The sequence below is a fragment of the Eucalyptus grandis genome, chromosome 3 (genome assembly GCF_016545825.1).
Source record: "Eucalyptus grandis isolate ANBG69807.140 chromosome 3, ASM1654582v1, whole genome shotgun sequence".
NCBI classification, from domain to species: domain Eukaryota; kingdom Viridiplantae; phylum Streptophyta; class Magnoliopsida; order Myrtales; family Myrtaceae; genus Eucalyptus; species Eucalyptus grandis.
Genome location: NC_052614.1, coordinates 70,691,609 through 70,719,591, shown reverse-complemented (window position 1 = coordinate 70,719,591; position 27,983 = coordinate 70,691,609). Strand labels below are relative to the sequence as shown.

Below are 27,983 nucleotides of genomic sequence, written 5' to 3'. Positions count from 1 at the left end.
TGCAAATGCATTTGATCTTGCATCCAATATGCATAATCTCAGGGGAACCAAAATACCGACGAGTTAATGATCCGACTGAATGGATATGATTTGAGGCAAGTATCTTGTTAATCTTCTCTTTATAGTTCTTTCCGGACGCATCTTTGTCATTTCAAATTGCTTGTGCAAAGGTTCTAGGCATCATATGATAAACTAGTAAATGGGCTACTTTCAAGTGCACATTGCATCGGACAGTTGACACTCGACAATGCAACTATTGCTTTCTTAATTTGGCCACCACAGCTACATGCTCTAAAATGCACCTTTTATGTTGTTAGTCTGTTAGGTAGAAAGAAAAAATACACGTCTGCTGAAGGAAAATAAATTGCATAACCTTCGCAGTTATAGTATTTACTTCTCTGTTTTTGGTGTCCAGGGTCCACATGCGCGTTGGTTTTCAATGCATTATGGATGAAACTGTGTGCTCATTAGGTTGGATTGAGATGGCATCTTTGATTTTGCTCATCAGCAATCAGTAGTCGGCAAAACAATTCAGGGTCATGATCCTCATCCTTCAGAGGGTATTTAGATGTATTAGGGGGCAAGAATAAGATCTGGCCGCTGTGGATTTCAGAGAATATATCCCATTAGCTGTCTTCTTCTACTTTGCCCTGTAAATGGGATATTTACGTTGACAACCACGACAATTGACTCATGCCAGCATCTGGAATGCTTGCCCTAATTCGTGACACTGTGATTGACAAACAGTATTCCTCTAATATACCCAGCCTCACAATAACCAGAAGCAAAAAGTAACAAAATAAAATGTTCTTATTTGAGATCTTTGCGGCCGTCAACTAGTTTCTGCAACACTCAATCCTAAGTTGGCAACCTTGAAAGGCAAAGCATAGGCAAGTTTAGCGTAACATATGATCACCTCGAACCCATCTCCACGGAGTTGCTTTCTCTGCCATTACTTTCATCAAGTTCTGGATAAGCAGGCACTGTCCTCTTCCAGAACCAGTGCTTTCTCCACAGGAATATCATCTCTTCTATCGGGACTCCCTTGGTTTCAGGTAGGAACACGTAGACAAAGATAGTCATGATTGTGATCCAGCCGGCAAAGAAGAGGAAGATCCCAAACTTGAATGCGCAGAGGAGGGAAAGAAAAGCCTGCCCGATTATGAAGGTGAACAGGAGGTTCACGGCCACGGTAATGCTTTGCCCAGCTGATCGGGTCTCTAGGGGGAATATCTCACTCGGGATGGTCCAGCCAAGAGGGCCCCATGACCACCCAAAAGCCACCACGAACAAGCAGATCACGGTCACGACCAGTATTGAGAAGCCCTTTGATAGCTCTTGGTTGTTGCCGAATTTGACTCCCAATATCACTGCCACTATGCACTGTATCACAGGCAAACGGAACACGTTTAATTTTGTTGAACTCAACTGGAGTATTTGTATATGCACCTGAGCGCCTCCACATTGGAATGGATGACCACTATTTTTCTGATAGTTATCAATATCTCTGTTATAAAATCACAAAGCGAATATGCTGTATCATGTAATCCACATCATACAAATCGATACATCTTTTTTTGGTTGTTATTTCATTTGGAATTCGGGTGATGTCCTCTCATATTGGAGATTAACTTTTTGTGTCTTAAGTGCAGAATATGCAAAACAGAACACAAAATTCTTTTTACCTGGCACACAACCATCTGAATCCCTCCGCTAATAAGTAGAGCTCTTCGACCCCATTTGTCAACTGTAGCAATGGAAATAAATGTGGATGAAAAAAGCACTGCTCCTGTCAAAGCAGAGGCATAAAGGGATGCGCTTCCTCCGAACCCCATGCTCTGAAACAGCACTGGAGCATAGAAAAGAATTGAATTTATGCCCGTGAGGATTTGGAAAGTGGGCATGAAAATAGCCATAACTAACTGAGGCCTGTTTTTTCTCTTCAGAATATTTCGGAACGGATGTTTGATCGCCTTTGCTAATTCACTGGCATCTACAATGTCCTGAAACTCTGCATTGACGTTGTCGGTTCCTCTAATCTTTTCCAGGACTCGTCTTCCTTCCGCATTATTTCCACGTTCAACTAGGCTGTTGGGTGTCTCTGGTAGGAGTAGTCCTCCAACTGTCATCAACAGAGCTGGCGCTGCAGCCAGGCCTAGAGAGAGCCTCCAACCCCAAGGCCTGAGCTTCTCAGTTCCGAAGTTTATCATGTTCGCAGTGAATATGCCCAGAGTTGTAGCCAACTGAAACATCATGTTCAATGCTCCTCGAAGATGGGCAGGTGCCATCTCTGACAAATATAGTGGAACAGCCTTCAGAGAACAAGAGAGGCGAATGAGTTTCACTTGGGTAAAGCTGAACATGAGTAGAATATTTCTAAAACTTTTCCATCTCATTCGGTTCAATGCAAACAAATCCCTCACTTCAGTAACTCCTTATAATCCCACTAGACATTCACTTTTATTCATCTTCCCAAGAATACTATCTTTCTTTCTGCTATTTTATTATTATAGTGCTTAGTCACAAAGCATTAATATTCATTCAACAAATTCACATAGATCACCTCTCGACTCATGCGTCATAAGTTACTGCTTTTATACTACAAAATAAATAGAGAAGAGGGCATACCTGATTTCCAAAGCCAATGCCAAAGCCAAGCATAATCCGACCCACGAGAAGCATAGCAAGATTTTGTGCTGCAGCATTTAAAGTTGCTCCAGTAAGAAAGCTCACCCCACCACAAATAATACTTGCTCGACGTCCATAGTTTCTTGTGATGGGAGAGGCAACCAGAGAGGCAACCAACCCAGCAAGGTAAAGAGAAGACGTAAATGAGGCAAGGACTTGGTTGTCGTACTTGCAGTAGTTGCTTTCATGTGCATGCTGCTTGCTTCTATAAACTTCAGGGAAGAATTTCTGAAGAAATCCATCCATTGAGGTCACTCCTCCTGTGAAAGAAGGCAAAAAGTTATAGCACAGTTCTGCAGAAAGACACTCTGCATCCAGTCAGATTAAATTTCTGAGTTGGGTTGTTTCTTGTCATTTTGGGAAATTATGTGTAAAGCGATATTAAATTTTGCTATTTCTTACACAAAGCCGCTGTAGTTGCAACTGTAGAATGTGCTGCACCATCTGAAGACTATCAAGGTGTACCCCATCTTTTATCCATATACATGTAAATTTTTAACCAACGATCCATATAAAGTTAAATTCGGTTGTAAATTAAGATTAGCATGGTATTCTTCGAAAATCTTTGGCGTAATATGATCTGTTCTATTGCGTTTGAAGTATGTGAAGCAACGAGATGGTCTTAAATATCATGATTTTTTTCTATCCTAGCATGGCGCTGCAAAATACAGATCAAGGTTCCAAACCATAGCTCAATTATCAATTTAAGTGTCTTCGAAAGCAATCGTGCAACCCAGGCCAAAGGAAACTTCTTGAATATCATAATTATTGCAAAATAAAAAATCAAGACATCTCCTGTTCTGCTGTTTCTTTTGTCTCCACCAGCAGCAATGAGGAGGATGTGTATCAGGAATCAGATACGGAATCCATCAGCTCATTTCTCGAGCTTACTGGTTTCCCATCACTCTCATACTGAAAAACGCGAGGAGAACTCCATACAGATGGCTGACAAGTAAAAAGAATTGATATCACAAACGGAGAGACTCACCTGAGATTCCAATGTCATAGCCGAAGATTGAACCGCCGACTGCAGCGATGAGGCATGTTCCAACCACATAAGCAGTAACCCTCCCTTGGTACAGATCCGCTCTCTCCTTCGCCACCCCAGTTGGACCCAAAGACCCTCCCGCCATCTTTCAACTCCCTTCTTCTCTTCCCACCTCTTAGAGCTTCCCTCTAGCAAAAGCTGTCTGAGCACAAAACCAGACTCTATGTATATATAGTCACCAGCCCAGTTGACCAACCAAGAAAGAACCTCCCACCCACCTAACCATGAGAGGAAAAAGCACTAACAGACTGTGTGAGGTCAGCCATGATAAGGGCCAAGAGGGGCTCTGGTTTTATGTATTCTATCGATCGCCCTCTTTACCACAAATAAATGGACTGACCATTTTAGGGAAGAAATCCTGGGATAGACTAGCCCCGCTGATCATGTGGCTGATAGTGAATCCATTGTTTATGGATATTTGATTGGCTTGATCTTGGAGATGAAGCTGACACGACGCAATTGCGGGCCTCATCAATGACGGGCATACAATAGTAGTTTCCTTTCTTCTCTCTCTCTCTCTGTAATCTGCACTTACTCATTTTTATCTTTCACTTGGTGGAAAAGTCTTAATGATAGAGCCGCGTTTGTTCGGCTCAATGCTTCATTTGTCTTGATTCAAATCTCTCTCCTTCTCTCTCCCCTGCCATTCAAGTCAAGTAAATCCGCCACAGACTGGACACTTTCCAGACAACGTAAGCAGCAACTCAAGCACGGGAATACAGAATTTCAAGAATGTACGACGAAAATGACCTTACGGCATTCTCTATTTTTAGGTTTGTAATTCAAGGGATCACATGGACGTCTCTTCACCGCTCAAATTCATTTTGTTCTTTCAAATTCAAGTATTTGTAATCAACTCATGAAAATGAGGGAAAAAGAACAGATACATGATGAAGAGGCCGCCGCCCTCCGATTCCTATCTGCCTTTCTTACACTTTAACAGATACAGAATCTGCAACAGCAATAATGAAATGGTCAGAAAAGAATTAAAGAAATAATTATACAAAAAGAAAAAGAAACTTAAAACGTGGAGACGTTGTCTACCGAGTGTACTGTTTCGACAAAAGGCGACATCCTAAGTTGCGCTTTCTTACCATGTTCACGATCTCTTCTATCCTTCGTGGGAAACCAGAAAACTGAAACGACAGTTGGTCCGGGGCAGGTGTGGACATGGAATTCTGCGTCCATCGACCCCTTTTTGTCCATGACTTTGCGTTCTCGAATTGAGAGTGGCATGTTGTGACATTGATTGAAGATGATGGTGATGACTTGTGGGTGATCCCCATTTCCTGAAATTAGAGGGCGCTTAATGTAGAATTTCCGAATTTAGATGAAATTGGAGGACAAGGGCGATCGAAGAGGAAACTTAATTTCGCAGTCTATTGTTGTTTCCTCCATGAGAGTACCTAGTTTTCGAGCATATATGTGTTAATGAGTCCACTGAAGGCATTACCTAATTTGTTATTTCATAAAGAAAGCCATGGTTGATTTCAAATTGAGAATTAATAGCCTAGCTTAGTTCAATGAATAAAAAAAATGATTAATACCTTAAAAAAACTATCTATAATAATTTTATTTCAAACTAATTTTTTAATCATGAAAAATTCCAAATCGATACACTTGTGATAAATTTACCCAATGACCACAAAAAACCCCAATTGGTACACTTGTGACAAATTTACCTTAAATTAATTTATTCGATCGTCACCAACCCCAAACTAGATATTTATAACAAATTACCATTTGTTAAATTATATTAATAATACAAAAAAAACCACAAAAATTGCACAACCGATACCATAGTTTGTATAAATTATATTAATAACCCGCAATTTAACCATAAAAAAAACCACAAAAATTGCACAACTGATACAATCATATAGTAAATCTCAAACTAATACAATAGTTTACTGTCATGTGTCATCATGGTGATAGAAAATGACATAATAGGGGGACCATATAGATATTTGAGATTCAGCCTTTTTACCAATCACTTTCTGCGTTCCATAAAATTGAAAATGGATTGAGTGGCGTGTGAACTAGGATGTCAAAAGCATATCTCTTCGGACACTTGATTTGGGGGTATCACTGGCAACAAATTCCATGACTTGTAAAATGGGTCATTGACTTGACTTGCATTTTAAGGGACGACGACCTCGTGTCCGTGCCCGATTTACACGGTGGTCACTCATCCACCAAAATATTATCCACATTATAATGAATTCAAAATGGTCATTTTCGGTAGCACCCGGGTGAGCTACGTAGGACCATTTTTTTTTCATTCCAGTTCATTTAGATGGATGTACTGGATTCATGTAAAGATGCCTCTGTCGACCCAACTTTTTGTCGTATGTTTATCCATGTTGAGACATTTTGGTCAAGCAGCAAGCTAGCCTCTTCTTCTTCTTCTTCTTCTTCTTTTTTATTTTTTATTTTTTTGGCCTTTAATGGCAAGTCCAAAACAATCGAATCTAGTGCCAAAAAAAAAAAAAGAAAAATTTTAATCCAGAACGGCATCTGACAACTAACAGAATAAAATTTCCATCCGATGGCATCTGTAGATCATTTAGTTGACATTTTCCAACTTCTATGATAGCAAAGTGGCATTATATTGCTGGGATTTTTATTCTATAATTCTACTGCTTTCAAGTTTCTTGGATAAATAAATGGAAACATAAATAAATAGATAAATAAATAAATCCAACCTCCTCTATGCTCCACTTGGTTGATTCAAACGAACATCAAATTTGATAAATTAATAAGATACAAGTACGCACCTGTCATAGCTTTGAATTTGGGTTACATGTGCAATTTATAGTCGATAAAGTTTAAAATTAATACTTTCTCTATGCATAGCTTATCCACTTGGGATTTGAGTATTGGTAGATCAGCATGGAACCGGCTGAAGTCCAATGTACAAACTTGAAAAATACAGATGGTGGCTTGACCTCGAGAAAAGATATTGATAATTTAATGAGATATTTTCCGCTTCTTTGGCAATGGAAATTGGAAAGCATGGGCTGTAATCTGCCTCCAGTCTGTAGACCGATTCAAGGGGCAAAGGCGTTGACCTCTTTGGATGAGTAGGGAAAACGAGAGAATAATGAGATTGACAGTACATACGAGAAAAAGGAGGAAAATCAGAAGTTGGTGTTCAATCATGTTCAATGTGACAAACTGCAGCAAGATTCAGGCTGCTGAACATATAAAGTTTAGAATGAAAACGACCGAGGCATTGTTATTCAAGAAAAGCATGAAATTTTAGATTTGATTGATTTCTACTTGGCATCAGATGCAATGTGGTTCATGCCTCAATAAGAAATTTCCCTTTTTGAGCCTGACTTGTCCATCGCAACCCTTCTAGACCCAATCGATTCTCTATATGAAGATTTGAAAGTTTCTTAATCATGTATGGATTTGAGTAAGAATCTCTTCAATCATGGTCCACACCACTAATATGCTAGGATAGGTAAGTATGAAATTATTCATACTTAAAAGAATTTGGTCTTTAATGCGGTCGAATGCAATACCGAAAACAAAAGATGGTTCATGTTAAACTAATTTAAACTTAGAATGGAGTTTGAATAATTGCATTATTTCCCTTCTACTTTAGAATGTATAATAATGTAATATTTATACAAAGTAAAACACCTCAATAGGCAATATAAATAAATGAAGAGGATGTCAAGGCAAGAGTCATGGGTCTCCAGGTTGCATGAATAATGCTAGATGATTGAAGCCTATTATTCAGCTTCGCATCTTCTGCATCAATTTGACCAGATTCTTTTACCCATGTGTGTAGCCTGATGTAAACACCATTTACCCCATGCCATTCAAGATTTATGATAGATAAGGAATGAAGTCCCACTGCTTGAGATTATTTGAGCATCACTTCACTCATAAACTCTAACCAAATTGGCGGTTGGGTATCAATTCCAATTTGGGTTCATTGAGTTAGGTTCACTTAGAAAATGCCCTTGATTAATGTGAGACAATGCATATGAGCCATTAGATCTTACGCATTTCACATGGTCTCACAAAATTCACCGGTTAACATACACTAGGCTCACATAATCGTAGCCCCTAGAGATTGGCATAATTGATTGGAGTGCTTAGGGATTTCTAGCTCAGAAATTCGGGAATCACCCGTTGATCCCACCATTTTCATGCAAATTGCTCTAGATGAAGGCCTTCTGCACAGATAACTTTTTGAATTTAATTGGTCTATAGGACTTGCAGGGCATTTTGAAAAACTTTCTACCTACCCAGTCTTCACGCTCCGACACATTGACTATAAAAAAAAAAAAAAAAAAAAAGGCGTTACCACGAGATTTCTGCCACTCCAAAAGCAATTGTACAGAGCATATACGAGTCAAATACATTTGAGGAATGACATGCAGACTTAATGTGGCTGTCATGGTCTATGCGTCTTTCCAAATTAAATTATTTTATAATACTTCCTTTATCTCCTAAAGAGTACTTAAAGTGCAGATAAAGCAGCCACCTTTGTAAGCCCCGTGACTTTCGGGGCAGACGACTTTGAATTTTTCAGCATCATCTGTCAAGGGAAGACTCACACTGACATCGCCAATGGATGGCATGTCTGGACACTTCTTTCCTTCGACAATGTCGCCGTAAAATAAGCGGCCGACCCTCGGAGAATTCTGATTGACCAAATGTCAGATTAACTAACAAATCTCAACCAATGAATAACGACGATACACGAAATTTGTACTTTAGAAATTTCTGCAGCAGTACAATTTTACATGTATAGGACGAATGTCAAGTTGCCAACCTGCATAATATTGTATTTTTGACTCATTTGGACCAACTCGATTAAACGGGACATAGACTCCATAGCAACCATCACCAGCCGACATTCCATAATCAGATCTCACAAGTTCTACGCACCTTTCCGCGCGTAGCACTTGGATTTTGTTTGACCAATCTCGTTGTCGAGAAAAATTTACTCGGACATCGCATGATTGAATTGATACGTGTATGTAAGCTAGCTAAGAATCTAAGATGCCTTCAATTGAGCACCCTCTCTACTTGACAATTACTAGTTGTGATGCTGAAACAGCACTCATATGACAGCGTCAAGCTCTATCACTCGCAGGATCCACACGTTGAACGGAAGGATCAATTTACATCTAACTAGACCATATTGACTTCTTTTGTGATGATCTATAACTGCATCTCAAGTAAGACCAACTCACAATTGCAGAACTTTCATACTAAATAACGGTAAAGGTGCAAATCGTACACATTTGCTTCATTAACGTAATACAAGACTCAGTATTTCCACAAATTTCTGCTTTGACAAATTACCACATTCACGCTTCTCGCGGAGATGGTAAAACAAGACCAGGAAGTCCATATTGCAAATGCATCTTTCCAACAGGATACATTTTGAAAAGGTTATACCTAGACATCGATCAAGCTTTCTTGGCTATACTATAAAGTAATCTCCTGACCACTTAAACAGAAAGAAATCCTCCAATAACTTATAACAAAAGGGTGCATGAGCCAATGTCACTAGCTTTTATGTTGACATTACATAATACTGGTGTAACAAATTCCTTCGAAGTTAAGACAGAATTACAATAATTGTCACTGGGATATTCACATTCATAATCTTGACTGCAAAGTAGAATAACTTACTAAGCAGCTGCTTGCTGAGGTTGGGGACCGATATATCCTAACCAGTGGCACCCAATCCTCGAGATTTCGGGAACCTGACAGCGGCAAAGGGGTTGACTATGCCCTGAGAATCCTTTCCCAAACCCATACCTTCAACAAATCCCATCTTTGCCATCACTCTGGATCCAAACCCTTTGGTATGCCTTTCAAAAGCTCCGATACTTTGAGGCGTTCTTCTCATGGATGCTCCTCTGCCACTTTGCTTTGACTTAGCGCTTTGAGATTCTGACTCCCTATTCCTTTCCTGTTCTTCGCCAGACTCCGGGATGCTCATCCCTAATCCAAGAGATTTAGGACGCTTAATCACTTCGATGGGCTCCGCGAGACCTGTGCCTCCCTTCCCCAACCCTTGGCCTTCTATGAATCCCATTTTCGCCATCATTTTAGACCCAAAGCCCCTAGTGTGTACCTCAAACGCACCAAAGCTCTCAGAAGTGACCAGACTCACGTGCTCCTCACCATTTTCACTGGCCCCGGCTAGATTCACGGGGCTGATCTCTGTTGTTTCAGATGGCATTACACCACTCGACACGAAAGACACGGGTTGACTGGCCAATGAAACCTTTCCACTGGAACGGTTGACTGAGTTTTTTAATGACTTGCTTCTGCTAGATTTTTTAGCTTCTTGAGGTCTTACCTGATTTCGACCTCCACTGGTCATCTTCGCATGTGGGACATCAATTACTGAGAAATCAGCATCATCATCAACAGGTCCGATGAGCTGTCATTAGCAACACAACAATTGATTGTAGGATTTCCAGAAATGTAAATAGACAACTGACCACACTTTGTGAAATGCAGAAAAAGGAAGATTTAACAATCCTGAATGAAAACACAGCACTGATATGCATAAAGTTTCCACTAATCAGATTTAATACCTTTTCCAGTATAAGTTTATCAGTTGAAGATGGCATGCATGTCTGTGGTGTTCGCACAACCGTTACAAATCTGGAAAAATAAGATGACAATTATAATGTCAAAAGCTTAAAGCCTAGAAAGGGCAAAGATAGGGGAAACATAAGGCCCATTAACCTTTTCTTGCCCGATCCTTGGGAGCTACTTCGCAACCGATAAATTCTTGCCAGTCGTTGAACCTTATCACAAAAAGAAAAGTTGTCATCATTAAAAAATGTTCTGACTTACAGAAGCAGACACAATCTACTACCGGAGCAAAAATCACTTCCATGGAACATAAGCATAGAAACCTTTAAGAAGTGAACATGACGACGTGTCCAAACCACAATCAAGTTTATTGAAGACAAAGAATCAATGAAATCTGAGAAGTGGAAAATTGGCAAACCAGAACATGCACCTCTGCAGCTGAATAAAATCAGAGAAAACTGGATAGGTGATTCACATGAGCAAGGCCAAAAAGAAAAGCTATACCTAAAGTTTGACATGATTGCTGAATGAATATGCAATTATGCAAATCATCTGTAGCAACACTAAACCTTGGGAAGGCACATATCAGTACTTGCATTAGTTTGACAGGAGTAAGAACACTTAGGTTGATGTGTAACAAGATACAAAAGATACAGAGATAAACCAATGAGTGTAGAGCAAAGTCACAACTTTTCGATGCAAAATAAGAGATCAAGGATAAGCAGATCTACCAGAATTTCAATTAGGATTATTAGAAAAATAAAACTTTCAATCTAACAAATACTGAATATGGTCATCATGGCACAAAATAAAAGATACTTATAGCAGCAGTCTTATTAATGATTGATATACCCTAACACAGATCTCTTTTGCATGTGCTTGGATGTTCTGCATAAGTTAAACTAAGCATGTTATTATCTGCTTTATTACACGTCAATTTTGCAGGGATAAGATAAGCATGTTAAGGTACTTGACCATAATACATAGTAACATCACAATCAACCACAAAATCTCGAATTTTTTCAGGTGTGAGCAATTGGTACTTTTACAATTGATTAGGGCAAAGAAAGATCATTCTCATTCTTATAGGGTCTTTCTATGAATGAGGCAGTACATCATCATGCAAAAGTGAGCATTAGCAGGAATGGTGAAGGATTGGCAAGTAGTCGCAACCTTTAGTAACTAGAGAGAGAGATATAGATGATAAAACATACCTGGGAACAATCACGAGAATGCATAGGTTGAAAAGAATGTATGTCAACTCCATTGAGAACAATCTGCTCGAGCTTCTAAAAACATGAAACCAAGAAGAGCTTTGAGATTTGTTCCTAATAATCAATTATAAATACCACATAAAGGATAATATGCCCATCCCTATTTAAACAACATGGGAGCAGAAAGGCCAGATTGACCGTGACATTAAAAACTCAAGCATTATAGGAAGAACAGGGACACAGGTTGAAGAACGTCACGCCTAACAAAGTTGACTTCTAATGATGCCATAGAACTTCATGCCAGCAAGATAATTTATACTACCGTGATACAAAATTTTAATACTCAGTATAACCCCAGAAAGACCCCAAAAAGCCAAAAAAAAAAAAAAAAAAAACCCAAAAGGATCCTCTCAGAAGAACATGTACCCTCTCATTCATCCATTACCATCTCATATTTATAAAACAAGGTCTACAACTTCCATGCTTAAAAATCTGATAACAAAATAACAATTCAATGCATGAAAAATAAGAATATTAAGAAAAGACATCATAAGATCCATCAAGCAGAAGTAACAGAGTTAAATTTGGCTCAAACAAACATGGAAAAATGAGAGGCACGTCCAAAAGATAATTATGCAATTGCTTGTTAATTGTACATCAAATCACAAGGACAATTTATAATTAAGGAGAAGAAGGAAGAATGCCTTTGCAACTTCCAGATACTTCCCCCTTACCTTATTTACACTCTCAAGGTCAACGCCCCTACGAATCATTCTGTCCCGACGTTTAGCAGCAATCAATTCTTTGCGATGTTTCTTCTTTTCACCTGTGCATCAATTGCATTTGAATTTTACCAAAAGAGCAAAAAACTAAAGAAACATTATTCTATGAAGGGCCTTCAGACAATCTAAATTGTTCTTCATTCCCCAGGTAAGAGACAATAATTGCTCATTTTTTTCCCAGGACACATAAGGGGAGCTCCATAAATTGAGAAGTAAACAGTAAACTTCAGAAAGAGAGGTTCTTGTGTGCCTCGAACGTGTTTCTTTCTCAGGAGATCAAAAACATAGAGACCCCTCCAATCATGTCATCCAAACACACCGATCTCCTTAATTCTCCATTTTAGTATTTAATACTTGAGACTTAACTACTAGTTCATGGATCAAAATAAAAAGCCAAGATTCATTATTAATTGATTGATATTTCGATTTACTATCCAATCCCAATTTATACCACTAAACTAGTTTTCCATTGAGCATGACTTTCTCATTCCCCCATGGGACAGGACGGGACGGGGTGGGGCAGGGAGGAAGAGAGAGTTAAGTTAGATTAATGCATATACAAAGTTTACCAGGAAATCTTCTCGATCTTGTACTCTTCTGAGACCCCAATGACTGAGATTGAGGCACTCTCGTACCACGATTCTTCTTGGCTGAAAGAGTCCTCACATCTTTTACCAATATAAAATCATCCACAGCTGATGACCAATTATCTCTCACATTCCCAAGACCTTGATGTTTTGATTGACGCTTCCTCTGCATACCATACTCCGTGGAAGCATCCTGGAGAGCAATTCCACCCAATTTTTTCATCGTTTCATCCAAATCACTACTAGAAGAATCGTCTGAATCATCTGACGAAGAAGAAACCTGCTGCAACAAATTTTTTGCATCTAAAAGAGAATCGCTCCCACCAATTCCTTCCAAATAATCTCGAGCAATTTCATCATCAACATCTGAACCACTATCAGACATGTCCTCGGAGTCATCACTTTCAGAAGAATCTGTTGCTCCATCCTGCTCAGCCGACTCCGACTCTGAGTCTTCCTCATCACCATATTCTGCAACATCATCCTCACCATCTTCCTCATCAGATATATCTTCTGTATATATTTTCAATCCCCCAATTGACACAAACCCAGAATTTTTCTTCGTGTATGTATCCTTTGACAAAAGCTGAGCCCCCTTTTGAGCTGCTCCAGAGTCAAAGCTCTCATGATAATCCACTTCCTGCTCAGGCGATGACATGCCACTCTGCGACTCTTCTTGATTTTCCATTTTCCCTGATGATGCTTCCATTCCCATTGGAGCTGCATCATATTCATTACAATAACCCAATCCTCTGTGTGAGCTATCACCGAGAACAAAATCTGAATGATACTCATAACTGATATTTGCTTGATCCACTGATGATGGCCCTTCATCTACATAAGCAACAATTTGGCTGTCCTTTGAACCACACAGAATGAAAGGCTGAGAAAAATCCATTTTATTCTCTCCATTTGTATCTCGAACGTCGATACTGGATGCAAACCATCCTGTAAAAGAATTTAACTAAACCAGATCAACACAAGTGAGAGACTGAGATCAGCTGATCCACAAGAAGTCTTCCCAAATCAAGAAAGCTACAAAGACAAAAACCATAATCTAAGCCTCACGATATTAACTAAGAACAACTCCTAAAATAAGTTTCTATTAGGTTCAAGGCTTCAGCTTGATTGAGTCTCCGTTTAAAAAATTGAACAGGTATGAAATCCAAGAGACAGTAATAACTAATTTCAATGACTCATGAACTTTTCACACCCAGGAGGGCGACTATCAGCATGAGATTCTAAATGAAAGCCGACAACCTTCAAATTATTGCAACCTGAACATGGATCCTAAAAACCAAATAGACTTTACCTGAAGGTCGCGAGATGGATATCGGTATCCGACGGCATTCGATCTCGAACTTCGCGGCAAGCTTTTAGAACCGGAACCCCTACCTCGCCCGGAGCTTCCGGCTTTCGACGCATCCGAATTTTGATTCGATCCTACAATGGAAACCAAGCAGACCAAAACACCCTCTTATGCTCACAAAAACACCGTTCTCACAAACAAACAACTGAGACAACTGGGATTTTCAGTTCCCGTTCAAGCCCCAATTTTTATCGAGAAAAGCGCAAGCGAAACCGAGTGAAATGGACCTCGCCGGGGGGCCGGAGACGGGGTCTTGGGCTGCCAGTCCGACAAGAGGCCGCCTTCGACGAAGAGGCCGGCTCTGATCGACGCCGAGGCGCCGAATCCTCCTCCCCTCCCTCTTCTTCCGCCGCCCCCGCCGCCGCCGGACTTGCTGCTGCTCCGGTTGAAGCTGCCTCCGCCGTCAGTGCCGCCGCCGCCGCCGCCGCCGCCGCCGCCGCCGCTGTTTCTCCTCGAATTCGATCTCCTCTTGCCTCCAGCCATGTCCGAGCTCGCGAATCAACTTCGATTGAATTTTCTGACCTAATTTGATCGATCGATCGAGATCGATTTAGGGGCGACGACGAGAGAAAGGGATCACCTCCTCCCGCGTGTGGTTTCCTGCCTTGGGGGAAGCGGTCGCATCTGGACCGTTGGCGATTCGCCGTGGGACGCAAGGGGACTCGTGGACGGCTGTGATGCGGCGGCGGGAGCTTGGGGATATCATATTCCGCTACGCAAACAGCTGCGGCGGGGGTTCTTTCTCTTTGGGAGTATGCGAGAATCAATGCCATCGTCATTAACTGTACCATCGATATATGACACGACACGATATACCAACGATATATCGTCTTTTTCAAAATTAAAAAATTTTATATTATATATTAAATATATATTTTTATATTTATATATAAAAATAAACAATAAAAAGCATAAAATTAATTTATATTAAAAATATTAATTTAATATTTGTTAATATCATTCATTGTTTTAATTTGATAGAGATTGAATAAAAAAATTCAAAACTGCAAACACAAAAAAGTAAATTTAAAGGAATATGTTATGTTTTCTTATACTTGTTGAAAATTAGTGAGATTTTTATAGTCCCAGACAAAATTCAGAGTTTAGGATATAGACTGGTTTGGAGCTCCTCTACAAAACAAAGTTCGAGAAAAATGAAAATTTAGGACAAGAACTCTCGAAGTATGACCAAAGGAAAAGGAAATAACTAAATTCGCCATGGAAAATGTGAGAGATAACTCACAAGCTAATGACATAAACAAAAAAAGATAACTCATAGGCGACGCTTGCAAGAGGCGGAATGAAGCAAAAAAAAAAAAAATCACAACTTTAAGTCTATGGGGGTGGCAGAGTGACGTTGACGAAAAGAGGAGCGTTCCATCGTCACTCACGAGAATGTCAAAACTTATAAGTGAGAAACTTGAGAGTGAAAATTTTCTTTTTTCCCATTTATTTTTGTTATTTTCATTATTTTTTCATTTTGACCCCTTAAGTATTGAAATTTTTTAAAATTGATCCCGTGCATGTCGAAATTGCGTGTCGGAATTTCAGACTCGCGTGTTGGAGCGTGTCAGAAAGAGTTGACCATGTGTTGGATTTTTTGACACTCGTTGACCACGTGTCGGAACGTGTCGGAGCATGTCTAACACATGTCTGAGGCTTCCGGAAAGTGTTGGTGCTTCTTAGCCCATCATCATGGTATTTTGGGATTGTCGTGGACAACTATTCTAGCTGGGTGGAATTCAACCTCGATTGGTTTTGGAATTTGATAGGGATCATCTGAAACTTTTTGGCTTAGGCTACCAAAATCACTTACGGTTTGTGATGTATTTACATGTTAATGGGGTTAACTAAGTCAATTTGCCCTCTTGAGTTACTAAACCCTAAATTTTCTTTAACAAAGTCTCCGAATACTTAGACATTAATTAAAAAAGATTAGATGAGAAAATGACCATTGAGTTTTTACATACCAAGTACAATTTATTCGTCGATACATGAAAGATCTTTAAGTAGAAATAGTTTCTTTGTTATTGGAATGAAGTTGGATTGCACACAAACTAGCTTTCCTAGATGCTCATTTCTTCTTATTGGAGATACAACATTGATATAATTGGACAACAACTTCACTGGTTGCTTTATATAAGTTTGTTGTGTTTGGGAGGCTGAAGATGTCCTTGGGGACAATCCTCGCTTTACATTTTGAAGCTAAGCGCATCATGATGCAAATTCATAGGAAAAATTCGAGTTCCCACGGTAGCAAATTATTCTTTTAATTTGGTTTGCTCTCCAATTTGCAAGCCTTGCATACTGGATGTGTAGCGGAAGATTCAGTGTGGAAGAGAGATTGTTTTGAGAAGGTGAATGAGGGATTTTATTTTTGGTTGGCAATTTGGTTGCAATATAGCTACCTACCTTGGCAGTTTGGTTTACTCTCTAGGTCGCCAGATCGCATGACTTTCGAGGTCAAAGGCCACGGGCATTCGTGCTGCCTTTGAGCTTGTGGCCATGGCCTTGAGTGCGACATTCAAGCTCTAACAGTTAACATCGGTGTGGTGGAAGATAAAGGGATGGGTGAGAAAAATGTGGTGGGGGGGGTTGTTTCTCTCTTTTTATTTGGGTCTAACAACTAGGGTCTTTCTCTCAAAATACATATTGTGCATTCTCAAAAGTGGGGATGGTATTTTTAAGGTTCTCTATATTTTTTTGTGAAAAAAAAGGCATGATACTTACTTATACGTTATTTAATATAATAATTCTTTTTTGCATGTTAAACTTGCATCTACATTTTTCAAGTAACCTATAAGGTCGATGTTATATGATGTGTAGCTTTGTCACAATCCCTCCTTTGAAACTAAGCTCCTAGCATAATGTTAGAATGTCATTCCGCGCATATAAGACTAGCAAAAGTAGTCATGAAAATGCATGTTTGACCATGAATTTAATTATCCGATGAGACACTCCAGCATAAGTGAACCTTCACTAAAGTTAGAAATCAATGTCCTAACCAAATTGCGGATGAGCCATTAACCTATGACTCCGATGAACATGTAGTCCTTCATGTTATATTGTCAAGCAAGAGGAGTTTTATGTCTCAAACGATTTCCAAATGGACCGAGTGATATATAGAGATGAAAATTTTCATTTGGAACTAAAAGCAAATGTGCTACGGCTAAAATAAGAAAGGTGAGAAGAGACAAGTGTGTTTTTCTAGTATCGTTTATTATCACTAGTAGCATGATCACCTAACCAAATAGAGATGAGCTAGCAACTACATAAAAACCACCTTTTCAAAAGAGCGAAGGATCACCCCATGTATTGTCTTCAAGGAAATTAGAACAAGACCTTATTCAATTGTGATGGTGAAAACTTACATTAACGCAATGCTGATCAATAACAATAACAAATGATAGGAAAAAAAAAAACCCAATCCTGCCATTACCCGGAAATGCAGAACAAGAGAACCTAAATTGTTCGATCACTAGACAATTTTCAAAAACCATCCTACACAAAATAGGAGCATATGATGAACAAGCTTTGACATGTGGTGATAACCAGTTCCACATAATGAAACCATCCTTGCCGCCATTGGGGGTTGATGAACAGAACAATTGGAATTACTAGTAAAACTATTGTGTATGACATTCCGAAGCTGATATAGAATGTCTCTCCATCTATGAAACCATCTTCTTTAGCTTTCATGCGTGATTTTGTTGCTGAGCAATTAATGTTAATTGTTGTCAAACAATCATTACTCACCGACAATCCACATAAAAGATGGTTTCCATAGTAGCTGCTTTCATCGAATGACCCAAACTGATTTTTGTTTGGTATGGCTCCTGACAAGTCGTTGTAAGACACATTGAAGACTCCCAAAAATTTCAACCGATTAAGCTCTTCAGGGATAGAACCAATCAAGTTGTTTTAGGAAAGGTCAATGCTCTCTATCTTTGTGAGGTTTGACAATGACATCGGTATATGTCCTGTAAGCTTATTGTGCGACAGATTCAGCACAAGCATGTCCTGTAAGATTGCAATCTCTGGTGGGATCTCCCCGCTGAATTGGTTGCAAGAAAAATCTAGTCCTACCATGTTAAAGAGTGCGTAGCCTTTATAAGCATCAAATCTTCTCTTTGCTGTGAACCCAACAATATGTGGAATTTGCCATGCTTCGTCTCCTAGAAATTTATCTTGGTAGAACCTGGTCTGGCTTCTAATTGTCCTCACATAAGAAAGAGGTGACAATGCTTGACCTCCATATCTGGACAGCGATGTTGAAGTTACCTTATCAGCATATCCTCCGGAGGAGAAATTTATGGGTCCCAAGCAAATAGGTAATGGACCAAACAAATTGTTTTCAGAAAGATCGATCATACTTAAGCCTTTCAATATGCACAATTGCTTGGGAAATGTTCCATAGAAGCTATTACCTCTCAGTAAAAGAATGCTTAATTTAGAGAGGTTACCTAGCCAATGGGGTATGCTTCCGAAGAACTCATTTTCACTCAAATCCAAGGTCACCAAATTGGAGCTGCTAGGGAGCAGATGCACGATTGAACCATTCAATTTGTTCCCATTCAGATGGATATGTCTCAATTGGGGTGCTATGAAAGATGATGCTAATGAACTAGAGAGATTGTTGTCAGACAAAGCCAAATACTCGAGCTTAGGAAGATTAAAGAGTCCTTGAGGGATGAGGCCATTTAATTGATTTTTGGACAAGTCAAGGAGCCTAAGCGATGACATGTTTGCAATTAATCTGGGAAGCTTACCAATGAAAAAGTTGTTGCTAATGTCCAATAGGAGCAGATTTACGAGTGATGAAAGAAAACAAAGATCTCCCGTGAACATGTTGTGCTCTAACTGTAGGCATCTCAAATTTAGGGTCATGATGTCATCGGAAAAGATGATTTCTCCTTGCAAGTTGTTATATGCTATGTTGATGGTATACAATGATGAGTTGCTATCTAGTAACTGGATAGGTAGTCCCCCGGAGAAATTGTTGTGAGAAAGGTCTAAGACTGATAGGTATTTTATACTACCCGGTTAGATGGAATATTCCCTTCTAATCTGTTGGCTGATAGATTAAGCTCGTACATATTTGGGACATTTAAACAAAATACGTTCATGAGCTCTCCTTTCATGCCATTGTTGGACATGTCCATCCACGGAAGATTACGAAGGGTCATCGGTGGAACCTCAAGTGTCGCAAATAAGTTATTTGCCATAAGAAGATTTTCCAACTTAGTGTTGTTTTCCAACAACCAAGCTGGAAAGGGACCCATAATGTCATTTGAGGAGAGATCAATGGTTCTCAGGTCATATTGATGATCAAGAAAGCCAAGAGAAGACACCTTGAATCCTTTCAATAGACTATTTGACATACTAAAATCCTTCAATTGGAACCTCGGGATCGAAGACACAACTTTGGAATAAGTTGTTCGTTTATTGTCATCAAGCAAGAGGACCTTAAGTCTTGAATAGTTTGCGAGTGGGCCAAGTGATGAGGGGATATCAAATAATTACCCGAAATGGAAAGCAATTCGAGTGAGGTAAGACTAGTGAGGGGAGATGAGGCGACATTATCTATGAATTCATTATCTTCAAGAAATAGAACCCGAATAGATGTCATGTTTCGCCAGCACGTAGGAAGCCCGCCGGTAATTCTATTATTGCTAAGATCCAACTCTTCTAGTTTTACAAGGTTACACAAACCTGTTATTGATATCACAAGTCAATTCAATTACAATGGTAGATATCGGAACATATAACAAGGACATACACATACATGAAAGATTCATTTTATGTCCAAGAACTCTGAGAGATATGGACTTACTCTGATATGATAGTTTGCCATTAAGATCGGTGCTGTATGAGGACAACAATCTAAGAGAAGTCAAAGGACCAAGGTTGGAAAGGATTTCCATGGTGGTGTTCAATGAAGAATAATCCAAGATGAGCTATTCCAACTTACTGAAGTTATGGAAATCTTCTCAGAAAACGAAAGATTATTGAACATCAGATTTCCTTACATAGACATAATCAAGAAATGGCAGAGAAACATCATGAGTGAATGGAACCTTTTTAATAAAAACCTAGGCTCTATTTATTTTGCAAAAAATATGACGTTTTGTGAAACTGTTTTCTAAGAAGTCATTTTTAAGGAAAATGTTAATATTTTCCGATATTTGGTTGAAATCTAAAAATAAACTGGAAAATATTTTCCACTATTTGGTATGGGAAATCTGATTTGATTTTCATCTGTGTACTCCTTTCAATAATATTTTATTTTTATTTTAAACAAATATAATTTTTAATCATTTTCTTTTTTTTTTTTTTTTTTCCTTCTTGTCCAGTTTATCACCAGACACAAGTGACGTCAAGATTGCTTGAGGTAGACAAGCTCGAGCCTTGTTAGATTGGCAAAGCCTCGGCCTTTGGCGAGCTTGTCCTTCGCTTGTGGTTAGTCCTCATAATCAACGATTGAATGAGGAAGAAGGAATAAGAATAAGAAGGAAAAAGAAAGAAAGAAATTAAATATTTTTTTTAAATGAAAAATAAAAAAATATAATTTTTAATTGTGCATGGAGGAACATAGGTTTAGGTGAAAGAAAGGGAATGGAAAATGATTTCCTCATTTTCCCCACTTTTGAAAACTTAGGCTCTGTTTATTTTGCGAAAAATATGACGTTTTGTGAAAATGTTTTCCAAAAAGTCATTTTTAGGAAAATAATAATATTTTTCGATGTTCAGCTGAAATCTAAAAATAAAACATAAAATATTTTCCTCTATTTGGTGTGGAAAATCTGATTTAATTTTCATCTGTGTACTCTTTTCAATAATATTTTATTTTTTATTTTTATTTTAAAAATATAATATTAATTATTTTTTCTTTTTTTTTTGCTTTTTCCTTCTTATCCGGTTGATCATCAGCCACAAGTGACGTCAAGATTGCCTCGAGGCGGCACGAGCTCAAGCCTTGTTACATTGGTGAAGTCTCGGCCTTTGGCGAGCTTGTCCTTCGCCTGGGGTTAGTTGTCATAGTTGGTGATTGAATGAGGAAGAAGGAAAAAGAATAAGAAGAAAAAAAGAAAGACAGAAATTAAATATTTGATTTTTTTAAAATGAAAAAAAAAAAAATATATAATTTTTAGTTGTGCATGGAGGAACATAGGTTTAGGTGAAAGAAAGAGAATGGAAAATGATTTCCTCATTTTCCCCACTTTTGAAAATGCCTTTTCCATTGTAGGAAAATATTTTCCTTCACTTATTTATTTTCCGTAACCTAAATGCTCGAAAATTTGGAAAACATTTTTTTCAAAATTGTTTTCCGCAAAACAAACGGAGTGTTATTATGAGCATACATTTATTAATGGGTTTGACTAACCTTGAGTAGTAAGCATTCCTTCTATGGTATTATTATGGAGAGAAAGGATCTTGAGGGATGATAGTGCCCCTAATGCTCGCATGATGGTCCCCACATCCTTCAAGTGGACACCATCCAGGTAGAGGTTCTCTAAGTGGCTCAAGTTTTTGATGCCTACTAGTAAAATTCCAAGAAAATAACTTGATTGGCAATAAAGTTGTGAAATCACCCATGTGGATGCTTCGCGACAGGGATCTTTTGAATCAGGTAACATTTCTATATAGAAAGAGAAGGGGGTCCCAATTTATGACTTCTATATTCTCAATATGACGCACATGTAAAGCTATGAGAGACACCGCATGAAAACTGAAACAATACCTTCAGCAGTAGCTGCTGATTGACTGCATTACAACTTATGTCTAGCTCCTTTAAACTATTGAAACAACCTAATTTATCCATGAACCTTGCTAATTTATCCATGAAACAACCTTATTCTATGTTCATAATTATGAACAGAGAATAAGTTGGAGAAACTATCATTCACATTTAAAGTCCCATTCAAATGTTATTTTGGAGAATTATCCAGAGAAAATAATGAAAGCACCCAAGCGGATGTCTGGGAATAAGAATCTTTTGAATCGGCAACATTTCTATATGGAAAGAGAATGGATGACTTCTATATTCTTAATATGAAGCACATGTAAAGGTATTAAAGAGCATGCATGAATCATAGTCTAGTTAGTTTAATTTATGAATACAAACAAGGATTCTATGTGAAAACTAAAACAATACCTTCAGCAGTAGCTGCTACATCGACTGGATTATCACTTATGTCCAGCTCCTTTAAATTACTGAAACCACCTAATTTATCCACAAACATTGCTAACTCAAGTCAAGGATGGTGATTTTGTATGGAATTATGAACAGAGAATAAGCTAGAGAAACTATCATTCACATGTGAAATCCCATTGAAATGTTGTTTTGAAGCATAGACACCTGAGAGTCGGAATTGTACTGTGAACGGGTAAAATAGAATTATCTAGAGTAAATAATGAAAGCACCCACACATATGCCTTGGGATAGGAATATTTTGAATCAGTAACATTTCTATATAGAAAGAGAAGGGGGGGGTGCAATATTTGACTTCTTTACTCTTAATATGAAGCACACGTATAGGTATTAAAGAGCTTGCCTACATGACTCACAAGCTAGTTAGTTTATTTTATGAACAAAAATGAGGTTTCTACAAGAAAACTGAAATAGTACCTTCAGCAATAGCCACTGCATCAACTGCGTTATCACTTATGTCCAGCTCCATTAAATTGCTAAAACCACCTAATTTATCCATAAACAAAGTTAACTCATGTCAAGGATGGCAACTTTGTACTGAATTATAAGTAGAGAATAAGTTGGAAAAATTTACCATTCACATGTAAAGTCCCACTCAAATTACTGCTTTTGAGGAGCAAATGCCGAAGAGATGGAATTGTACCAAGAATGGATAGAATAGAATGATCTAGAAAGTTATAGCTCAAGTCAAGCACCTCTAGTTTGCTTAGCCTTGAAGATAGCAGGTTTGGTTCTGCAAACAAACAATAAAAAGCAGTAAAAGCCGCAGAAAACTATTCAAGGACACTTGCAAATAGATATTGCCATTTCGAGGGGAAATATGTTGTAGACTCGTGAATAAATGATGATGTGGACATAATCATCTATGATGTAGGAAGTGAGTAAGAACCTGGATGTGATTAACTTATGAGTTCAATAGATAATGAGTATCTCATTTTTATAGGAAATGGACAAACAGTGAATTTATACCTTTTGGTGCAATCCACCTCCTAAATAGTTGTCTTGCAAGTCAAGGCTCTTGAGTTCTTCAAAGGGAAGAAGTAGAGAAGCATTTAGGTACCAAGTTTTGGAGCCGAAACGATCATGTCTCAAATTGGAGAGCATTAGCTGAGTGACTCGTCCTGTGGTGGGATTGCACTCTACACCTTCCCAGCTGCAACTGTTGAAATATGATCCCCCGGCGTCCACCCTATATGTCAGGTCCAATGTGGCATTGAGTGCTAAGAGGGCAACCTTTTCTTGCTCTTGACACCCACGGGAGCCACATAAACATGCGATACCCCAAACCACCACAAACACCCACAGTGCTTCCTTTTTCATGACTATAGATTCGAGTGACCAAACTTTATATGGATTGCACTCTGGAGTTAACATCTTTCTTGCAAGTTAGAGCAATTTTATAGGAGTTCAGTGGCACTTGTGCTTGAGTGTGAAACTTGTGGTCATGGCCAAAGTCTTGGTCATAATTTTCCACACGGTTAGTCTAGCCTAGCCTAGTCAACCGTTGTCATTTATATGACTAATTCAATCTCTATCCAAATGTAAAGCACAAGCCTTGTGATTTACTTGGAACTTTCGGCAAAAAGTGATCTTGACTAAAGGCATCTCAAAAGTAGACATGTTGTAAAAGTAATGCGAAAATTGACAAGATCTTGCTATTAAAACAACGCAAAAACATTGAAGAAATAGATGGGGAACAACAAAGATACCAAATATTTATATGATTCGGTCCAAAATTGGTACCTACCCCATGGGAGAGCCGGCGATAGATAATTCACTATAATTAGAGAATTGGAGTTATAATCACTTACACGCTCGGGTATTTCCCACACTTAGATTAAGACCAAACTCAAAAGTGTTTACAAATAAACAAATTAATTAGATGTAAAGCTCACGGTGCAAATCACTGCGTGTTTAAGCCTATAGCAAAACCCTTTGGACAGCTAATTCAAGAGCGTCCGTAGTTCTTTCTTTTGTTTTTTGTGTGGTGGCTCAATTTTAAAAGGAACCCCCTATTTGGCTTCTTTAGTAAAGGAAACCCAAGAATGCAAAACCTTGGTTTTAATTTATGTTCTTTTCTCCAACCACTTCTTGAACCCATGCGCTTTCTTTTGTACAACCAATAAGAAAATCCCAAGTAGGCAATTCAAGTCCACGGAAAATTTGACCGCAAGAGTTCATTGTACTTGCTACCGGGGCCCTTGGCAGCTGTCAACAAAAAAAATTTCTCCGTCAATGTTTAACGGGCCGGAGTCTACACGCCCAAACCTCCCAAATTGAACTTGTATCTTTTTCTTCCCCAACATCTGAGCAATATCCTACAATTTTTTTTTTTTTTTGGATTTCTTTCTTATCCAATTTGGGTTCATCGAGTTAGGTTCATTTGGTAAATGTCCTCCACTAATGCGAGATCAATGCATATGAGCTATTAGATCTTGTGCATCTCACATTTTCTCATAAAATTCACCGGTGAAAATGCATTAGGCTCACATAATTGTAACCCTTTAGGATTGGTGTAATTGATTGGAGCGCTTAGCGATTTTTAGCTCGAGAATTCAGGAATCACCCATTGGTCCCACTATTTTCATGCAAACTGGCCTTATGCACAAATTAACTTTTTGTATTTAATCAGTCTATAGGACTTGCGGGGCATTTTGAAAAACTTTCAGTTAACCCAGTCTTCACGGTCCGAGTCTTCAACTATAAAACAAAAGGCGTTAGTGCGAGATTTCTGCCCACTCCAAAAACAATTGTACGGAGCGTGTACTGGTCAAATGTGGAGAAGTCGTGCGCGTCTACTATAGCTGTCATGGTCAATGCGTCTTTCCAAATTAAATATTTTATAGTACTTTCTTTATCACCTAAAGCGACCACCTTTGCAAGACCCGTGCCTTTCGGGGCAGACGACTTTGGATTTTACACCATCATCTGTCAAGAGAAGAATCACACTTTCATCGCCAGTTGATGTTGATGGCATGTCTGGACTTTTCTTCCCTACGACAATGTTGCCGTAAAATAATGCGCGTTTAGTAACGATTATATTATCGTGACAATGATTCGTAAAATGAAGAAATTATTCTTTTTTATTCTATTCCCGAGAATAATTTTTAAACATTTTAAGGCCGGTCCTCGTGGACGGCGAGGGACGACGGTGGATGACACCAATCGGCAGCGGTGGATAGTGGCGGACAGCAATAGAGGAGGGGAAGAAGGGTTCCACCATTTTTTTTCATTCTTTTTTTTTTGTTCCTGAAATAAAAATCAATTTTTTTTAATTTTTAATTTACTCCAAATCATTCCTCAGAACAAATTTGTTCCCTAGAACAAAAATTTAATCAAATGCAATTTGTTCCTAGACTAATCACGGGAACAAAATATCAAAATCAAACACTGTTTGGATGGTTACCAAACAATGCCTAAGCGGCCGACCCTCGGAGGATTCTGATTGACCAATTGTCAGATTAACTAACAAACCTCAACCGATGGATGACAACGATACACGAAATTTGTACCTTAGAAATTTCTGTAGCAGTACAATTTTACAAGTATAAGACGAATGTCAAGTTGCCAACCAACAATTCTCCACATTTTGGGGCAAGAACATATGAGTTATATTGAGTGGGACGTCCTCCACCGTGCGATGACCTTTCCCATTTTGATGGTGGATGACTCGAGCACTCAAAATTCACAAGATCAGACTCAGCGTTATTTTCACGAAACATCTGTTCCAATTCGTCCAGTTCACACGAAATTTCTGTGCTCGGTGCTATCTCCTTGTCTCGCTCCTCAAACTAAATTTCTGCGTCTGCCAAATGAAGTCAAAAAAGGAATCCACTTTTGTCTTTGGCCGTGCGTCTCCTGCGGTGCGGTGATGTGGTCCGTGTCGATCCGACGACTTCTCCGACTCCGACTCTTGTGTGCGAGCGTGCACGACGAAGACCCCCAACTGCTGAACGCGTGCCTGTTTTTACACGCACTACGCTAGGCTGCATCAAAATCCAAGATAATAGGATCTCGAGCTACCGGACCAGTTTGATCCGACGTAATCATGTTCTAGTCGCGCCGTGACACTTGGCTCTCTCGAGTAAGCCGATCAACACTCGCGGCGGTGACAAATTCGTTGATGTTTGTTGGGTTGTCGGGGAATTGGGAACCGGAAATCGAAATGAAGAGAGCTCATTCGGTATCATTGTCTTCTCCCTACTTCATGGGAATTCGAATTGAAAAGAAAGAGCGTGCAGCATACTGTCTTTATAAATTTCTGAGCACATCCCATGGACATGCTTTGGAAGAGATCAGGAACCTTCTTCGGATTAAAGTAATCAAGCGAATCGAGGTCTAATGCCATGCATGAGGAGCGAATTAAGGACGAAAGTCGGGGTGTCAATCTGTGTCGACGGCCAGTATTCACGGGGTGTCATGTTAAGGGGATACTCTTAAATTGATTGGCCAGACTATGGTTCATGTAATCAATAGGTAATCCAGCCCCAACCCACATGATTCTGTTTAATTAAATAGGTCAAGCTAGGCCAGTCCAATCCAAATGTTACACAAAGAATCCAAATAACTTTTTAAAGGTAAAATCTAGTTTTTGTGGCTTTTACTCAAGAAAACTGATGTGCTTATATGGTTATTCACCCAAGGCCTACTAATTTTATGAAAATTCGAAATTTTAATATGAGATAATAGTGATTTATTCCGATTGTGTGTAATATCATCATCAATAGTACAGAATTGGGGAAAAAAAACTAAGCTTAAACTCCTTGACTAGCCCCATTCCTCCATCTTTGGTCAATTTAACAAGCTCGACTGTTCTTGTGTCCAATCCCGCCTCTTGGCTTGGACTGAGCCATCTCATTGGAAATATGAGATTTGACTAATCTCCCTTGTCTTGATTTGAGTTCGAATGACTTCAATGGAGAATTTGTCTGTTAAATTTGAATAGTTTAATAAAGTTTGGTTAGGCAGATCTTTCCCTTACGATGTGTTAGAATTTTTTGAGGGTCAAACATCATCAATAGAAGTGTCATGTAGAAAGTTTGGTAAGACAAACCTTTCCTTTACAATGGGTTAGAATTTTTTTGAGGGCCAAACATCACCAATAGAAGTATCGTGTAGACCATGACTTCTCATGAACCATTGGCCACGCATTGATCCAAAATGTCAAAACATATCAAACCCCACAAAGACCTTAACTTCTTGATGGATGTGTACAAGTTTCTTCATACGCAATGCTCGTTTACGTTCTTTTTCTTTTTTGAAGCAAGGCGTCGTGGGTAGCTACTCCAATAAGTGGTCTTTTTCTATGATTATTTGCCACGAAAATCACCTGCTGGAATGTCAAACGTACCGTTTAAGGTGAAATTTTTGAATTTGAAACTCATGGCCTCATCTTCATTGCAAGGCCTCCTCTTCCTCCACCGACCTTGAAGAACCCGTCTCTTTTTCGCCGATTCTTGGAATGTCGTTGTCCCTAGATGCTCACGAAGACGAACGGG

The 27,983-nt window shown here is 38.9% G+C and overlaps 2 protein-coding genes across 4 annotated transcripts; both read right to left on the bottom strand.

Moving 5' to 3' along the window:
* Window positions 1–670: 670 nt before the first annotated feature.
* Window positions 671–4,221, bottom strand: LOC104438430 (sugar transport protein 7). The gene is made up of 4 exons (XM_010051576.3): window positions 3,677–4,221; window positions 2,629–2,948; window positions 1,686–2,312; window positions 671–1,383 (listed from the first exon to the last, which is right to left on the bottom strand). Exons 1-4 carry the CDS (start codon window positions 3,819–3,821, stop codon window positions 913–915), a joined length of 1,563 nt encoding a protein of 520 aa, XP_010049878.2. The 5' UTR covers window positions 3,822–4,221; the 3' UTR covers window positions 671–912.
* A 4,995-nt stretch (window positions 4,222–9,216) lies between these two features.
* Window positions 9,217–15,012, bottom strand: LOC104438432. 3 transcript variants are annotated; one of them, XR_005549716.1, is made up of 9 exons: window positions 14,501–15,012; window positions 14,217–14,347; window positions 12,887–13,868; window positions 12,270–12,361; window positions 11,536–11,610; window positions 11,145–11,209; window positions 10,472–10,533; window positions 10,318–10,387; window positions 10,081–10,160 (listed from the first exon to the last, which is right to left on the bottom strand). XR_005549716.1 is itself a non-coding variant. In XM_039309306.1 (8 exons), the coding sequence occupies exons 1-8, from the start codon at window positions 14,754–14,756 to the stop codon at window positions 9,438–9,440; spliced, it is 2,391 nt and encodes a 796-aa protein (XP_039165240.1). In that variant the 5' UTR covers window positions 14,757–14,999; the 3' UTR covers window positions 9,217–9,437. The 3 variants fall into 3 exon arrangements, 2 of the variants coding, with proteins under 2 accessions (XP_039165240.1, XP_039165241.1); XM_039309306.1 differs by lacking the exon at window positions 11,145–11,209 and having other exon boundaries at window positions 9,217–10,160; window positions 14,501–14,999; XM_039309307.1 differs by lacking the exons at window positions 11,145–11,209; window positions 14,501–15,012 and having other exon boundaries at window positions 9,217–10,160; window positions 12,887–13,852; window positions 14,217–14,480.
* Between the last annotated feature and the right edge of the window lie 12,971 nt (window positions 15,013–27,983).

Coding starts and splice junctions, on each gene's coding strand:
- LOC104438430 (XM_010051576.3), bottom strand. CDS start 3,821: ATGGCGGGAGGGTCTTTGGGTCCAACTGGGGTGGCGAAGGAGAGAGCG. Junction 2,949..3,676: donor CTATGACATTGGAATCTCAG/GTGAGTCTCTCC, acceptor CTTCTTTCACAG/GAGGAGTGACCTCAATGGAT. Junction 1,384..1,685: donor TTCAGATGGTTGTGTGCCAG/GTAAAAAGAATT, acceptor CCTGTGATACAG/TGCATAGTGGCAGTGATATT.
- LOC104438432 (XM_039309306.1), bottom strand. CDS start 14,756: ATGGCTGGAGGCAAGAGGAGATCGAATTCGAGGAGAAACAGCGGCGGC. Junction 13,869..14,216: donor ATCCATCTCGCGACCTTCAG/GTAAAGTCTATT, acceptor GATCTGGTTTAG/TTAAATTCTTTTACAGGATG. Junction 11,611..12,269: donor ACCTTGAGAGTGTAAATAAG/GTAAGGGGGAAG, acceptor TCATGTTTTTAG/AAGCTCGAGCAGATTGTTCT.